General features: G+C 49.1%; 1 protein-coding gene across 1 annotated transcript in view; it reads left to right on the top strand.

The window, feature by feature from the left end:
* The window catches only part of LOC138582850 (ketosamine-3-kinase-like), a 100,785-nt gene that overhangs the window by 40,552 nt on the left and 41,920 nt on the right, over positions 1-18,313 (top strand). Inside the window, exon 2 of the mRNA XM_069654537.1 lies at positions 13,043-13,194. Coding sequence (XP_069510638.1) covers positions 13,043-13,194 — 152 coding nt within the window. The remainder of the gene's footprint in view (positions 1-13,042; positions 13,195-18,313) is intronic.

Here is an 18,313-nt window from a genome sequence, read left to right as displayed (position 1 = left end):
CCTCCTCAGAGGTATTCTTGCTTTACTGTCTCCAGAGCCCTGGTCCTCTCTAGGCAGGACTACTGCAACAGCTTCTTTCTAAATCTGCCTGCCTCTACCATTTGCACTCTACAACTAATCCAGAACAGGACTGTGAGACTTGTCCTTGGCCTCAATCCCAGGGATCGTATCTCTCCAGCCCTGAAATCTTCCACTGTCTCCCTGTGGCTGCAAGGATGAAGTTCCTGACCTTCTGCATCGTCCACAAGGCTTTCTGGGACCAGGGACCAGATACCTGTCAGGCACCTTCAGAACTAGCAGGAACATAATAATGAATGTCCAGTCATGATATGTAGTGCATCACCCAGTATATTTCAAACAGTTTTGTAGAATTGCACTGGTGGACCAATACCCGCCCCCCCCCCAACTTGTATAACAACGTCAATACTAAAGTTCTAGATACTCCCATGACGCATGTAAGTCCAGGGTCTATTTACGTGCCCTCTTCACTGCATGTCCCGCCATTGTGCGTTGCAGACAGGAACATGGACCGGCGCCTCGTCCTGCTCTACATTGAGCAAGCGGGCGTGGAGCTGGATGAGGGCGTGCGGGACAAGTCAATGGCCTGTTGATCCAGGGCTACCTACAGGGACATTGATAGGGACTCAGCCATGGCCGAAATGCCGCTGGTCCCCTCGCCAGGTGGACAATGGCTGATGTTACATATACCAGGGCATGTGTACTGCGGCGCCCAGTGGCCTGCACACACTCCCGGATTTGCTGGGCCTTGCAGCAGAACCGCATCAGACAGGACTCCTCCTAGGTGCTGCGAGAGAGAGAGAGAGAGAGAGAGAGAGAGAGAGAGAGAGATATCTCGAGATCTCGATCTCTCCATATCCATCCTGCTGTGCTGACTCCCTTGTTGCCAACTGTGCCATGTCAGGGGCTGTGGGTGGTGCCTGGCTCGGGGTGGAAGCAGCTGTTGTGGGCACTGCGGGTGTAACCTGGATGGTGGTGGAAGCAGCTGTGACTGGAGCTACAGGTTGTGACACATGGGATGCCGCAGGAGTGGGGTCTTGGCCAGGCAGCCGTGGCCTGCATAGGCGGTACTGCTGTGTCTTGGGCAGTGGTGCGCCTTCCACGTCTGGTGCCCCTTGAGGTGCCTGGTTGGCCTCAGTCGCTGTCAGATGATGTGCCTGAGGGTGGAAGTAAGGCATGCCGTTCAGGGCCAGTGTAGCTTCCAAATGCAATATGGTGATCGTGTGGGGTGATGTTGAGGTGACATGCCGTGGTACATGGCATGGTGCACTCATGCACATGTTGCAGGGCCTCAGTTGCAAATTGTGGGATGTTGGCAAATGCAACACAGCTCTAGTGGGACTACTGGCATGGTGACAAAGCATTTGCTGGGGATAGTGGCATACAGGTATGTCCGGTGGTGGGCTATTGGGATGTGAAGGGTGGAGTGTCCATATGTTGATGCCTGACCCAGCTGCAGGTCCAATATGTGAATGGGGGGGGCTTTGTGGTAGGTCTGGCAGGGACATGGGAGGTCCATGCTGTCCTCATTGCATGGGAGGGTGGCCATGTGTGGGTGCAGGTGAGGGTTGCCATTGTTGTGTCATAGTGGAAGTTGTGGCACAGCAGGCACATATGCTGTACGTGGTGCCTTGTGTCTGTGGGACATGCATTTACGAATGGCAGTACATGGTGCCTGTGCAGTGTTAATCGGGTATTTCAGACACAGAGTGTGTGTGTGTGTGTGTGTGTGTGTGTGTCTCAGCGTGTCAGGTGACATACAGGTGAGGTGTCTTGTCATGTGGGTGGGAATGTGGCCGGCATGGAGGGGAGGCAGTGCTGGTGCTGGTTGCGATTTGGGGGATGGGGACTGTCTACTTGCCATTTCAGTGCTGTAGTGGTACGGTGGAGATGACTGGGTGGTCAGGGGGGGTGGTTTCTGTTGAGCTGACAGGTCTGTTGTGTTGGCCTAGCGAAGATGGGGTGTGGTGTTGTGCACTGGGCAGGGCCGCAATGCACTTGGCCATGTGTGTATGGCAGGTGTGCATCCCCACTTGGCTTGGCATAGTCCATCAGGCCTTTGGGGTGGCCATGGCTATGGGTGGCTGCTCAGTGCACATGGCCGTGGCACACCGGCAGGGGGTTGGACTTGTATTGGTTAGGGGTGATGTTGTGCATTGCCATAGGCCACTGTACAGGGCTGTTGCACCAGGTTTGGGTGTGCTGATGGTTGCAGACGGTGGTTGTGCTTACATGTACCCAGGGAAATTGTTTCCTGTTTGCCTCCAGGGGTGGGTGGACTTGTTTTTTGCAGTTCCTGCCATTACAGTCCACAGGGGCTGGTGCAGTCCCAGTGGCAATGTGGTTGCAGGCAGTGGTAATGTGGTGTGTGTGTTGGGTGCCCACTCCACAGTGGTTGGGTGGTGCTGCCTGGCAGTCGGGTGTGTTGTTTATATTGTGGCTTTATGTATTCACCGCCCTCGACGGATGTCCCAGCTCTGGCCTCTGCAGCACCTACTCTTTCTATGCCCTCCATGTGCAGCATGCTGCTGCACTTCTCCTCCCAGGGCATGACCCGGATTGGTGAGGAGGGTCCCCCACCTGGGGCCATTAATTGCCTGCCGTGGGCCCACAGGAGGTTCCTCGCCCTCAGGCGGAGGTTGTCCCATCGCTTGTGGCAGTCGCAGACTGGGCATGGGGTGGTTCCCACCGTTGAGACCTTTTGGGACACTTCCTTCCAGATCCCCTTCTTTCTCAGCTGGGTTCTGCGGCACGGGTCAGTGGCAATCGGCTCACCAGCGTGCAGTACAATGTTGTCTGAGCATGTTGAGCTCCGCCTCTGTAAAGTGCGGCTTGTGCTGGTGCATCTCAGGGATCCTAGATGCCATTGGCAGGGATGGAATTCTAGAGTCGGGGGGAGTGGACGGCTGCTGGAACCTGCAGGTTTAAAGTGGATTGTGTTTTAAAAATGGCTGCAGGCCAGCTTTCTGTTCTGGTGATCATGGTCTTTCCGGTCATGGTATTTGCGGTGCCGCTGTTTCCGGTGCTGCTGTGTCCAGCATGGTCATGCCGGAAACAGTTGCACCAGCACTCTGGGTCACAGTGTGACTGGATTCTGCCCATTTACACGTTTTAGTGGTGCTGGTGTCCCCTTATGCGGCATGTCGGAATTCGCGTGTGGCTGACGAATCGTAATCGCCAATACGTTACGGTGCTGCAGGGGTGCAAGAAATGGTGGCACCGGCATCACGAAAATACCAGAATCTTACCGGCATACTTTAAATGAGGCCCAAAGACCCCTGAGGACCTCCAATGACTTCTGACAGTGATGGGTGCAGTGGTCTGTTTTGGAGTCAGGTCGCAGGATTTCACGTTAGACCAGCTTTTGGATTTTCGGTGCTACAACCACAGCACAGACTGCTGGATGGCTTCTGGTGACCTGGACTCGACCACTGGAGTGGACCACGGACCCTCACCAAGTCTGGACTCCCGGGACTCCTGTTCGATTCTGGTGGTGGGAAACCCACCGATGTACACACTCCTCTGCACCCAGCAATCCTGGACCTCCTCCGCCGTGGTTAAGTGGTCATATGAGATGGCAAGGATATCCCTTGGAAGATCATTTGGAACTTTCGCAGCTCTGGGTGTCAAGCAGCACTATGCCAGCGGACCCCTCTACTGGGCTATACAATGCAAACTGGCTTCCAGTGGTCACAAACGCTCCTCTGGACCCTGGGTGTCACCACTGACCTCTCCGACTCAAGATGTCCTGTTACTCCTCTTCAGTACTCAGAGACCCCTTCTCCGGACAGCAGGAACACAGAACTGCCTTCCAGGGCACTTCGATTTAGAGTAGCAGGTTGCACGGTGGTCCCTCGTAGCTCGGGAGATGTCTCCTAACCAGGTCCTCTCTTGGATCAGTCCTTGGAAAACACAGCAGCCTTTGGATTTCGGTGAAGAACAGCAGCAGCAGCAGGATTCTTCCTCTAGCTGGGCTCCAGGGAACAGCGGCTTGTGTTTTGACTTGCAGCTTCTGAACCAGCTTCAGCTTCTTAACAAATTGGTGAATGTAGGGACCCTAGTGATACACAGTTGTTCCCCACTCACTCAGGATGACTCCGCTCCAGTCAGCCAATCACAAACCAGGGCATTCATGCAGACAGTCAGCGTATCGGGCTCACAGGCATTCAGGTCATTCACCCAAAACCAGACACCCATAACAGAGAATGTAGATTGGAGTAAGCACCCAGCCTTTCAGAGCACCACACTGCATTCATACCAGTTTCAGTCAGGGCTGGCTCGGGCATTGTCAGACATACCAGATACCAGACACCCACAACACAGAATGTGAGTTAGCTCCCAACTCCATTCACATGGTCCCACCCTATGGGTGTACCCACAACACAGTCACTGGGAAGGCTCCAGCCAGTATGGCATGGACTTCCCCACACGATCGGATACGGTTCTTCCACCCAACAGCCAGTCAGGGGAAGGGACAGTGTCGGGGCTTCCCAGGACATTTGGAAAACAAGGCAAGAGTGGCCATCTTGCCGTTGTGTAGGAATCCATTGATTCCTATTGCAGGGCCTGGGTATCCTAGAATGGAGGATACTCAGAGCCACTGCTAGGTCAGAATGTAGCTGCCATCAGCCCATACCCTGCTATGTGGGCAACACGCATGTGCCCAAAGACACACCCTACAGGCCCCGTTCCTCTATAAGGTATTTCCAGCATCACATTTTCATCACCCCCGCTCCCCAGACTGAGATTAGGGTGACTGATCTCCCACGAGATGATCACCCTCATCCAGATGGTCAACATACCTTCTGGAAAGGCCATCTGCATTGTCATGACACTTCCCTGGCCTATGCTCAATGGTTAAGCACCACCTGAGCAGTTTGGGGTTTCCACCCTTCATCTACATAAGCCACTTTAAAGGCTTATGGTCAGTTTGGACCTTGAAGGCAGACCCGGTTTAGCAAGGTCTAAAACTCTTTAGTGCCTAAATTATGGCAAAGCACTCCTTTTCAAGAGTGGCCCTCCTAAGTTCTTTACCTTTCAGTTGCCTACTGATGAAGATTATAGGGTGCTATCTCCCTTAGTCGTCCAACTGGGACAAGACCGCTCCAATTCATGTGTCCCTGGCATAGGTTTGCACAATAAAGGGTTTGCTTTAGTCTGGAGCACACAGCACAGGTGCCCTGCACAGACTTTCTTTCAAGCCATCAAATGCCCACTGGAGGTCTTCACTCCAGTGAACCTTCTTGGGCTGCTTGGAAGATGTCAGAGGGCAACTATGGTGCCATAGTTTGCCATGAAGTTTCTGTAGTATCCAGTGAGGCCCAAAAAAGCTCTCACCTGGGTTTAAGTAGTGTGAGTCTCCCAGTCCTGTACAGCATGTACCTTACTGGGGAGAGGTTGGATTCGACACCCTCCTACTTCATGACCAAGGTAATTGACCTTCCCCATGGCTATCTGGCACTTTGTTGCCATGATGGTGAAGTTGGCCCTGGTCTAAGCCTGCAACACCTTATCCAAGCGTTAAATGCTCTTCCCAGGTGGAACTGTAGACAGCAATGTCATCCTGGTAGGCCACACAAAAGGACTTCAGTCCACTGAGGGTATGATTGACCAACCTTTGGAAGGTGGCATGAGCATTCTTCAACCCAAAAGGCATGACTCTAAAATGGCAGAACCCCTCGGGTGTTGAGAAAGCAGTTTTCTCCTTGGCCTGGTCAGTCAGAGCTATTTGCCAATAACATGATGTGAGGTCAAAGGTGCTTGCAAATTTGGCAGCACCGATCTTGTCCACAAGCTCATTCGCTCTGGGCAATGGGTGTGCATCAGTCTTGGTGACTGCATTAACTCCTCTGTAGTCTACACAGAACCTCCAATCCTTGGTGCCTGCCTGGGAACTTGCCTTGGGGACAAGGACCACTAGACTGGGCCATGGGCTGGTTGAGGTTCAGTTACACCCACGTCCCAACGTCTTGGCGACTTGTACCTGGCTGTGGTTCCTAACCGTGTCTGACGTCCTGTAGCATATGCCTTTGACAGGTACACTGTCACCAGTACCAATATCATGCCTACACCATGTGGTGAGGCCTGGCGTCGGTGATAACAGAGGGGCATACTGCTGGAGCAAAGCCCTGGAGGACCTCTGCTGCTCTGGAGTAGGATCTGGAGAGAGATTAATTTCCTCCACTCAGCCATTCTGATGGTTGCCATTCAGCAAATCAGGAGGAGGCTCACTCTCATCCTCTTCTTGCTTTGAAGCTAGCAAGAGACATGAGACCTCTCTTCTGAGGAATGGTTTCAGCCTGTTAACATGGAAGGCCTGAGGGGCTGCCCCAGGAGTTCCCATGTCAACAAGATAGTTGACCTCACCCATCTTGGTGATTGTCCTGAAGGGTCGAGTCCACTTATCTGGCAAAGATCTAGACTTGGTGGGCTCCATCACAAGTATCTCCTGTCCAGGAGTCCAGTCCACTTAAGGTCATGCCAATACTTATTCAATTCTTGTCTGGCTCTTAGATTAGCTGATGTTTGGCCCATCATCTGTGCCCTCCTCCTTCTGAGGCCAAACATATATTCCCCAGCATGGGGTCTGGCATGGAGTCGCATGCTCCTGAATATTCCCTGTCGTCAAGTCGGGAATCCTCGGTAAAAAGAAGGAAGCAATATTGCTTTAAAGGGATAGTGCTTTCAAAAATGTTATTGTCTTAAAAGCTGGGCAATAATCAAAAACATATATTAAACATCTTTTTCAAGAAAGGTCCTATGTAACATGCAAATGACGCTCAAGGTGTTTACATGGGGGCATCCATTTTGGGATTTGAAGAGCCTCCTCTGTTCATGTTAAGCTCTGCTCTGGTGGTACTAATCAAGCAGCAAAAGCCCCCTACTGGGAGCTTTTGCTTCCTGCAGCCGGAGCAGAGAGGAGGCTGCCTTCACTTTTCATTTTACCTCTTCTGTGCTCCCCAAGCCCAGGGAAGCACAGAAAACGTAAAATAAAAGTCAGGGCAGCCGGCGAAGTATTCATGATTGCCTGGACTTGCCTACAAGCAAAGGCGTGGCAGTTATGAATGCAATGTTGTTGTATTTATGATTGCTGTGGTTAAAGCCTGGGAGACTGAAAGCTGAAGCCACCGCAATCATAAATACAACATGGTTGTATTTATGATTTCTGTTTTTCTTTTGAAGTTTTTCCTGGGTTCCCCTTGGCCGGAGGAGCCCAGGATACTTCAAAAGAAAAGCCACAGAAATCATAAATACAACTCAAAATGTTACATAGGAACTTTCGTTTAAAAGATGTTCAGTATATGTTTTTGATTATTGCCCATCTTTTAAGACATTTTTGAGCGCACTATCCCTTTAACACAAGCATAGGAGGCTCATCCATTTCACAAAATAGATGCCTCCTATTGCTGGAAATTTTTGACTGAGGCGCCTTTGCTCTCAATTTTACATAGGAACTTTCTTTAAAAATATTTTTTATATATATTTTTGATTATGACCCATCTTTTGAAACGATAACAATTTTGATTGTACTTCCCTTTAAAAAGCTTGAATACTGCCTTTCACCTGTTATCCAATCACTGAAGACCGGGGTCATACTGCACCCATCCAATAGCGGTCGTCTCCCTGAGTCTAGCCCCCGGCGGTCATCTTCAGATTTTTACCACATGTTTCGGTGCAGGGAGTCCTTGAGTTTTCTTTCATTAAAAAAAAGACAAATTCTGTTTTTTGATGAGATTTCAACGACCGTTAGTGTCTAGTCCGCTCCGGTAATGGGACTCCGTTGCTGGTTATTTTTGCTCAAAGTTCTACACAACATGTTCAAGTGGAAGGGCATACCAAGGCCTACTCTGCGCTGCACCATGTCGGAGGAAGGCAGGAGAAGTCTCTTCAGGCTCTGCTCCCGGTGTGGCCTGCAACACATCTATGTGGACACTAGATGTCTGTCTGCATCCGAACCGTGAGGAGGACCGATGCAACAAAGTTTTTTGATGAAAATTAAGTGGGACCGCTTGTCACGACTCGCTCCCTTCACTCCCGTTCCTACCATTTTGGGGGCATGATTTGGGGTTTATTCCCTACTGGACTTTTCCTCCGAACTTTATGCTACAGTGCTGTGATGATTTGGGAGCGCTAAATCCCTATTTTCCCAGCTACTTCCCTTCCGGATCCATTCCAGGTTTTTGGCAGCCAGCATGCTTCTTTAACCAAATGACTATGCTTCCCAGAATGCCTGGCCCACTGCTCCACCTCCACCCTTGCAACACAAGGTTGGGTGGAGGATAGGTAACAGCTGTGGCGGCAGGTGCAGCAATCAGCACACCCGAGGCGTGTGCTCGTTAAGCAGCTTTAAAAGCCTCAGTCTTACTTCAGTCCAGCGCTGGTCATCGTTTGCAGTGTTGCTGTTTTTGACTAGTCCCTGGTTCCTGGTTCCTTGCCTTTGTACCTACTTCCTTGTTCCTGTTTTCTTGTTTCCTCCGCCCTGAATTTCGGATTCATGCGCTAATTGATTTCTGCTCCCTTGATTTCCCTTTTTGTCTTCCTCTGTTTGCAGGCAGCAATTCTCAGTGCTTTCCCCTTTTAGATGCAGCCCAGTTTGTCTGTGTTCTATATTTCTTTGACTCTGTCCTTTGCTGCTGTTACCCATTTGCCTTAGCCTTCCTCTTAGTTTAGTTTCCTGTCTTTTCCTTGGAGGGGTAGGGAGAAGTTTGCATAGGTTATTTCGTTTTTCCCTGCTCCTGATCCTTACTTTCTAGAGGATCCATTCCATGTTTTTCACTGCACTTCTGCATTTATTTTCCCTTTGATTATTAGGTGTGGTGTGCGGTAGTAGCTAGCTCCTGTGTGAATGCTTATGTTTTCCTCACTATTTTGTAAACACTATTCCCACTTAGGTATTTAGTTTTCCTTCCATTGCTGTTCTAGCCTTTCGGGGTCCCAGTTTCTTCAACAGGATTCGTGGGCTAGCTGACATTCAAGAGGTTTATCTCGTCCTCGTGAGTACAGTTCTTAAGTTCCCTTATGTAATACCATCAAGAGTGTTAGTACACAGATCCTGTCATTGCTTGCCCTCCACGTGGGTTTAGCGCTGTCAGTACCTGTAACAGCAATTGGGGGTAAGGCGCTTGCCGACTTTCCTCGCGGTCAGGTGCTTACCCCACATCCCTTTTCTTATATTGGTTTTGATGTCACACTCTATTTGCACTCCTGGGTTCTAGCATACCTGAGTCGTAGTTCCTGGGTGCACATTTCCCTTGCCATGTTCGCTGCCTTTGTACTCGCCTGACTAATCTTGACACCGCTACCGCCGGTTGGTGGCATGGTTGAAGGAGGAAGGGGCCTCTGGTGTGGCCTCTGGGCACGTGCAGGCGGAACCCAGATCGGCCCAATCTCCAGAGCGCTCTCCACCGGGTTAAGATCCAGATCGGCAGAGGACATGGCCCCGGAGGGCTCCAGTAAGTCGAAGCGCCAGTCTGTTGGTCCGACCAAGGACGCTGCTGCTGCAGGTCTTTAGCTCAGGGCACAGGCGCTCTTGCCGGTGGCTGGCACGAAGTCTGCTAAGCACAGCAGTTTGACACGGGAGAAGAAGCACTCCCGAATTCTTCAAAGGAACTCTCAAAGGCTTTGGCGCAGCCGTTACTGCAGAAGCGTCTAGAACAGGGGAATGGTACGCAGAGACTGCAGTAGCCTCTGTACCCATTTACACCAGCTCTGACAACTGAGACGATGGGGTACAGCATGAGTGCTTGGAGGAAAGTGGTTACAGCCCTGTAGGCAGAGATACGCCGGGGTGTACAAACCCATTGAGGCAAGGCAACGTGCCACCAAGGGAAACTCCACAGGCTCAGAGATGTGCTCAGTTCTCTGGTTTCAGAGATACAACAGCAGCTACCACCCGTAGCGGGCCCTTCAGGCAGTGACTCTAGGTACAGCCCTCCAAGGCCTCCCCACAGGCGTCGCTGCCTGTCCCAACACTGCCAGGTGAGGCACCTCATACATATGATATGGCATTTATAACGCGCCTATACACAAGTGTATCAAGGCGCGACGAGGCAAGGGAAGGGGAACAAAAGGAGGACCGACAACGTTCCTACTAGGCCAGGTGTCATTCAGATCGCGCAAGTGCATGGGATGGGGAAGGGGAAAAGTGCGGGACTGGGGGAAAGGGACAGTGCAGTACATGGGAATAGAAAATAACAATAAGTAAAATTAACGGCCAGCAGGTGGCAAGTGCAAGGTAAGTGCAGACATCAGGTGTCAAGTGCTGGTAGTGGGACTGTAGGGATACAGAAACAGTCTCGGAGTGCGTGGGTTGCCAGGCAGACAGTGCGGGTGTGTGCGACTGGAGGGCGAGGGACCTGGGCCCGAGATCAGAGGGTGGCCAGGTAACCAGTGCTGTTGTTTCAACCAGGAAGGTCATGCAGGGGAGAGGAGGAGAAAAAGCAGAAGCAAAGAGAAAGGTTTTGAGGTACTTCCGGAACCGGAGATGGTTCTCCTCATGTTTCAGGGAGGCAGGGAGGCTGTCCAGAGGGAGGCCCCAGCCGAAGAAAGAGCTCTACCACCAACTCGTTGCTTGGAGAAGCGACAGACCCTGAGGGAGTTGGAGGCGGATGAGCGAAGAGCTCGAGAAGGAAGATTTTTAGGAAGAGAGAGTTAGTTGAACCCAACTAACATGGACACCGATGCAACGGACACAGATGAATTCGATGAATTTGTCACAGCGGATGGAGTGGTAGCAGGTGTGGACAGTACCGCCAGAGCTTCACCTCCGGATGAAGTTGGGTCGTTCCATTCCATGATGGCTAGGGCTTCTGCCCTATTTAATCTGGTACCAGAGAAGAAAACGGAGGAAGGTTCCCTCTACCAGAGGCATACCGAAGGCAGGAAAACTGTTGTCTGTCCCACTGCTGGATGAAGTGTGGGATGAGGGCCTAGCCTTAATGAAGTTCCCAAGCTCAACGCTGGCAAAGCGGGACCGGCTGGAGAAAAAATATAGGGTGCCAGATTTGGCAAGTGGTCAGTGAACCCATCCTCAAAGTCTATGGTCCCTGCAGACCAGGAGTGGAAGAGGGATGTGTTGGGAAAGCGCATCATATATATTGCAGCGTCAACCATCAAGGCTGCCACACGCTGGCCATCCCAGCCCAGTATGAGAGAGAGCTATGGTCGGCGGCCTTCTCCCCCTCTTGAAATAATGCCATTACTGTGGCTATGGACGTCGCGGATTCCGGCTACTGCCAAATGGGTAATGGCGTAGCGCTCTGGCGTCAATGTTGACTGAAGGCTACCAATTTCAGGCCAGAGGTTCAGGCCAAGGTGGTAGATAATCCTTTCGACAGCAATAACCTCTTTGGGAAGGCAGTGGATGAAACACTGCAGGCCATCAAGACGGACACTGAGACAGCTAGGTCGCTAGGAAGCCTGCAGCAGCATTGCTCTTCCTTTCAGTCCTCTAGGAGTACGTTTGGAAGATTCTCCATGGGTTACGCCTCTTCTTCCTACCATCAACCTTCCCGCTCTACAGCGCAGGAATCCTACAGAGGTCGGTCCCAGGCTTTCGGTGGAGGCTCACAGCGCTGTTGGCACCTGCAGGGGAAGATTCAAGCAGCCAAGCAGGCTTGACTTGACCCAGGTCCTGGCCCCCCATTTCTCCTCCTCCTCGCTCATATCTGACTGTCTGCAATTCAGTGTTTGTGTGCTGCAAACAACCTCTTCCTCAACGCCAGCAAGACTGAGATTGTTTGCAATGAGACCCCTGCTCCCGGCCTCTCTTGGCCCTGCGCCCGCTCCCACCTGCGGGGCTAAAAACCTTGGGGTCATCAACTCCTCTCCCATTTCGGACATCTCTAAAAAGTCTAACTTATCAGCTACATCTCCACAGAGGTACTCTACCTTTTCTCACTTCCCCCCGCAGCTCACCGTCTCCAGAGCCCTGGTTCTCTCTAGCTGGACTACTGCAACAGCCTCTTCCTCAACCTCCCTGCTTCTGCCCTGCGCCCTCTGCAACTCATCCAGAACAGAATCGCAACACTTATCCTTGGCCTCAAGCCCAGGGACTGCATCTCTCTGGCTCTGAAATCCTTTCACTGGCTTCCCGTAGCTGCAAGGATCAAGTTCAAGACCCTCTGCATTGTCCACAAGGCTTTCTGGGGTCTGGGCTCTACCTACCTGCAACGCTGCCTACCTAAATACTGTCCCCTAGGAGCCCCCTGCTTATATACCTCCAACCTTCTGAGAGTGAGCCGGTTCTCCAAGCAGAGATTTGGAGGGAGATTGTTATCCTCAGCAGGTGCCTTCCTCTGGAATAGCCGTACTCCGTCTTGAGTCTGATCTTCTTAAGTTCCGGAAACTCCACAAGCCTTCCTTGTCTCCTCTTCCTTCTCTTTCCCTCTACCCTGCTAACCTAGCTCTCTGCTCTTTCCCTCCTCTTGCTTACAGCTTGCTGACTGACCGCCTGGTTTACCTCCGAGTCTCACAGGTCCCGGGCACCGCGGCCAGTCCTCTCTCACTCTTGTCTCAGGGCCCTGCACCCTCACTGCACTTGAGAAATAACCCAAGAGAGTGGCTCCCTCTGCACTAAACCCAATCTCAACCGTATGGGTGCACTTGGCCCTTCCCCCTCCCTGTGACCGTTTGTGCACTTGCACGATCCGGATGCACCGTGCCTGAAGATCGTCTGTTTGTTCTCCTTTGTCTTCACCCCCTTAATTGCACTTAGTAAAACTGCAGAATCGTCGTCAGGCCTATTTGCTGTGTCTCTACTGTTAAATATATGATATGCACTTCCTCTGCCTGTGCAGACTATTATCATCTCAGAATTTCAAGGCCTCTGAGCGACTGTTTTTCCCCCAGGTTTCCACCCTCCTTGAGCGCTTTGAAACACTTGTCTGTGTATAGGCGCTTTATAAATAAAAATGACCATTACCATCTAACTTAATGAACGTGTCTTATCACAAAACAAGCTGTTTAGTTTTTAACTGTTGGATGTTGTTAATAGAAGGCTGAACTTTCCGTTGCTGTTTCACAGGCAATGAAAATGTTTTTGGGAGAAATGGCAAGTTTGGAAGCTATCCTCCAAACGAACACGGTGAAAGCGCCAAAACCAATCAAAATTATTGACCTGAAGGAGGGTGGATCAGCGCTTGCCATGGAGTATTTGGATATGGGAAGCCTTAACAGGTACGCTTGCTACTTCAATGTAATGTGGCAATATGTTGAACATTGGGTAACGGATGCAAACATGGGTAGTATACATAGTGACATTTTCACGTAAATGAGTTATTTTGCAGTAGAAGACTGTAGAGCTCAACAACATTTTTTAGGTTCACAGCTGACTAAGGGCTTTACATGCATAATAGCACTGCTTAACAGACCGCAATTTACACTGTGCCTCCTTAGTATGTCCAATATAGTTTGCCAATGTTGAATATAGGCTGGCTGATCCTGATGTTGCTTATGTTTTATTACTTTTCTTTTCTTTTTTTTGTCAAAGCCCTATCCTCTGACATGGGGCAAGCCAGCCCGTCCCTAGTTCTAATCCAGGCAGGGTTTAAGCAGCCCTTTATCCTTCCAAGGTGAAAAAAATGTGTACCCATAATTGGTAATAACCACTCTTATTAAAGAGTTTAGTGGGAACAATCTAGCATATAACGCTATATAATATATGGTATTATCGTGTTCTACAAAAATATTCTTTTTTAGTTTGGGCTATTAGGTGACGCTTGCACCATCTGTAAGCCGAAAGTATTGCTTCAGAGTACAGCTGGGTAGAAATGGCATCTGAGAAGGGACACGCCGCATGTAGGTGGCGTTTGGTTATTTGTCCGCCCTTTGACTGCCCGCCCATGGCCAGAAACACTTGTGTATAGGCGTGTTATAAATGCCATATCACATCACATCCTATCATATCATATGGCCATTTCCACACAGTTCCTGCCTCTCACTACTTCTCATGTGGGATTTGTTTGAACTTGCAAAACAGCCTTACCATCAAACGTTTCACTTGAAGTGCCAGCCAGGGTTATTTTTTTTTTTCTTCAAAGCAGTCTTCTGAGAGTTAATGACTTAATTGGAGTTGTAAACCCACTCCTGGTATAATATAAATGTTTTGATTAGGTCTGCCATCAGCCACTTGTGTGTAAGTATTAGGAATTTGCCAGGCTATAGATGTCCAGGTATTTGCACCTGTTGCCATCAATGACCAGTTAATAACCACTGTGGCAGTGCCTGGAAAGTGCCTTTCCCATGCCTACACAAAACCCAAACTGTTGGCATTGCCAATGCTTGTTTAAATGCTGCTCTCTCACCTCTGGATCTAAATCTTTCCCTCCTTGCTCTGTGGCACCCTATGTTTCCCCTCCTGTTCTCCTCTGGCTACAATTGGCTCTCTTGCGCATGTTCTCACTCAACCGCCTTTCTTCTACACTCTATCCTTACCCCCAATTCGTTGTCTCTTTCTCCCTCCCCTGTAGCCTCTTGTCTTCCTGTTTGTTGGATACCGTTCTGGTGTGTCCGACTCCTGCTCTCAAGCTAGATCTGCACTTATTCCTGTCCCTTCTGCTTTCTGGGCCGCAGGAGAGGGCAGAGATCACAATGCACACCTTCATAACTGTGTGCTGGCAACAAAACCGTAAACACAGCGTGGAACGTGTTCCATGCTTTGTTTTTATTGATTTGGGAGCGCACCTGAGGCTCAGTGCTAAAGATAGCGCTCACAACAGAGTGCTTATAAAGGCGAAGCGGTGGCTGATAGTTTTTCAAGCTGAGGGGCCTAGGAAGACCCTGCTTCTGTTGGAAACATACAAACACTGCGGCCAATTTTTTTTGCTCATGCCGAAAACTGCGCATTTGCGCTGTCCTAAAATCCCAACCCCCATTATACCGATCAAAGAGAGCAGGATTGCAGGGTGTCCCCCGCTCTCCTTAGTAGTTGTAATGGGAGTCAGGTGGGGGATAGGGGTGGGTTGGGGGGTGTCCCCGCTTCGATTAGATGCTAGCAGGAGACCATAAACGCACAAAGAAGGAGCCTGTGGCGCTAGTTCAGACCATGCAAAACGGAGACACAGAGGAATGTGCCGCCGAAAAAGGTTAGGTAGGGGGAATGCCGGGCACAGTGATCTATGTGATAACTGCACTGGCTGTAATGGAGGTCGGCTTATTGAAAGTCGACATTATGGGTGGTGCAGTGATCACATATATCCCTTCTGTTCAACCCTGCTTTGCACATGCTGCTCCTGTTATCCCTGGCTGTAGCCCAGCCAAGTTCAGTTCCCTAGGTGGACCATGATCTCCAAAAACACAGGCCAACTCCCCATCCCAGCCACACACCTATTTACCATTTTAGCAAAACAATAAAACGCCTGTTTTCTTTATGCAGTGGACCCACACACCTCCAGGAAAGTAAGTTCTGTAGCGAAGTGAAATTAGGTGAACATTATTAGTTATGTGGAATCTTGGAGGAAAAAAAATGTCTTCACTGCCCAACTCCAGTAACTATTAACATTGAAAATGATTAAAAGTGAACACCTTTAATTTTCTACTATTGGAGAAGATGGTAAGGGACTTAACAATGAAGTTGTTATGGTCAGATCATGGTAAACTCACAGAAACATTGCTCCAACAGAGCATATTTGCAGAACCTTTTTGACCCAGACTGTCTCTGCCTTTCTATTTCTCACCTGTATCCCTTATCTGTGCTTCGATCTCTATGCTCACCATAGCCTTTAACCATACCCTTACTTTTCTATCCTTATTTTAACCAAATTACTGTATCCTGTTTCTTTAGTTGTACAACGCTCCATTGCTCCCAAACCCGTTTTGCGCTATATAAAACACAATGCAAACGTATATACATGCATGGTTTGTTATACGCATAATGGGGATGTACTTTTTCCACAGTATTCTGTCACTGGAAACCAGTGTTAAATGATATGATATGATAGTTTATTTATATATCGCCTATACACAATGTGTTTCAAAGCGCTTAATGTATAAGTCATTTCAGCACGCACACTTCCATTGCTCAGATTTCTTTTAACTATGTTATGTTGTGATTATACCGCGCACCGCTGCCATTTTCATGGTCTCCAGGCGCTCTGGTGGATCTGAAAAGGAAGGGGCACTGGGAGGGCTTAGATAGTGGGATTGAGAGGGGAAAGTGCAAGAGAGCTTTGATGTGCTGTTGGTAGCTTCAGTTTGGAAAAACCAGTCACTGTGTGCTGGTTTGTTTTAGTTGGTAGACGTTATGTGGCGTCACAATGGATCTACCACCAATTACCCTTATTTTGTCTTTAATTCAAATCTAGCTACTCATAGCACTATTGCTTCTAAATAGTATGCATATCTCTGTCCAGCTCACTGAAATTACTGAATAGGGCATCTCGTCTGTCAGGGAGGTAGGCCCAAATAATCACTCCTAAAAAGGGGTGTAGATGACCTGAGTTTTTAAGGATGGACTTTACCATTTGTAAACATGCCTTGCATGTTCCCTGTCTCCCTGTTTCTCCCATCAAATGAACATTCATAGTTCTGGACAAGCACCGGCTCCACATTTCTAAATAGTATCACAAATAATGTACAATTAACCAACCTTAAGGATCAGCATGGAATTTCACAAGATGTATTGATTATTTATTTTTGCAATTTGTATATCGCATCCAACTGTAGGCGCTGTTCTGACGAAGGTTGAGTTACAAAGTAGAAGAGAATCAAAATAGTTACATAGCAACATTGTTACATAGGTGGTGGCATTTCAAACAAAGTTACATAGCTATGTGGTGATAGACTTGCATAATCGAGGTTACATAGTTGCGTAAAGGTGGCATTTCAGACATCAATGCCTAGATAGATATTTAGGTGATGTTCATGTGTGGCAAAGTCCCTTGGCTTGCTCTGGTAACCTTTAGTGGGGTGACCATGTTACGTGAGACTTGGGATCGAGGCGGAAGTCTTAAAATTGTGTTTCATTGGTGAATAGCAGAGTTTTCAATTGTTTCCGGTAGGTCCAGAAAGATTCTTCCACCCTTAGTTTATCTGGAAGCGTATTCCAGAGTCTAGCAGCTAGTACAGGAAAGCTACTCCCACCGACTTTCTGAAGTCTGAATCTGAGTGTTGATAGTAGGTGACTGTGTGCAGACCGGGTGTGCCTAATGGATTGTGATCTGTTAGATAAGTGGGGGCTACTTTGTGTGAGCATTTGTGTTATGGTCAGGGTTTTGAACACTCTACGTTCTTGCGCTGGGAGCCAGTGGTGGTTCCTTCTTATCAAGGAGATGTGGACACTTATGGGTATATTTAATGCTGCTCTAAGGCCATTGTTCTGTATCACTTGTAATTTCTTCATGTTGTAACTATTTGTGCCTGCATAGAGAGCATTACAGTAGTCCAGTCTTGACAGGATTAGAGCTCTCGCTAGAGTAATGCAGCTGTCCATGTACAGGAAGGGTCTACCGGCATTGATTCATTTGGCTGAGTAGGCTGCGGCTGAAGCTGTAGCGTTGACTTGCCATGACATTGTAAGTGTTGAGTCTAGGTAGAAACCTAAGGTTTTCACTTCTTTGGCGACTTTTATAATGTTGCCGTCGAAATTTCACGCCAGGCTTCATCCAGTTTGTTTATACGACGTTGTGACCCTAGTAAAAGCAGTTCGGTTTTGTCATCATTCAAGCATAAACCATGGTGCGCCGTCCAGGTTTGGATAGTTTGATAGATGACGTTCACTTAAGCAGAGTCGATGTCATGCACTCCTGAGATGGGGATGAGGATTTGGGTGTCATCTGCATAGTTGGTGTAGGTGACACCCAGGTCATCCAGGCGGTCAATAAGGGGTTTAGTAAATATATTGTAAAGTCTCGGCGAGACCCAAGAACCTTGTGGCTACACCACAAGTGACGGGGAATGGCTGAGAAGACTCTTTGTTCTGTCCATGAGGAAAGATTGAATCCACTGAATGGCTTTAGTAGAGAAGTGGGCGGCTGAGGCTAGACGTTTACATAGAATGTCGTGATTCACCGGATAAAATGCTGCAGACAAGGCCAGTAGGAGGAGCAAGGCTAATTTACCTTGGTCTTTAAGCTCATCCATTTGGATTTTCAAATCTAGCAGTGCTGTTTCCGTGCCATGTCTAGGGCGGAAGCCAGGTTGTCTGAGGTTGAGGAGGTTATTGACTTTCAGGTAGTTTTGTATCTGAAGGTAAGCTACTATGTGTAGCATTTTAAGTAGAAAGGGCACTGTCGTAATGGGGCAGTAGATAGTCTGGATGTTTGGGTCGAGCAATGCTTTTCTTTTTAGTAAGGGGAGC

Source organism: Ambystoma mexicanum, chromosome 3q, assembly GCF_040938575.1.
Source record: "Ambystoma mexicanum isolate Mex_15411 chromosome 3q, UKY_AmexF1_1, whole genome shotgun sequence".
NCBI lineage: Eukaryota > Metazoa > Chordata > Amphibia > Caudata > Ambystomatidae > Ambystoma > Ambystoma mexicanum.
Note: the sequence above shows the minus strand (reverse complement) of the source record. Positions and strands in the feature narration are given on the sequence as shown.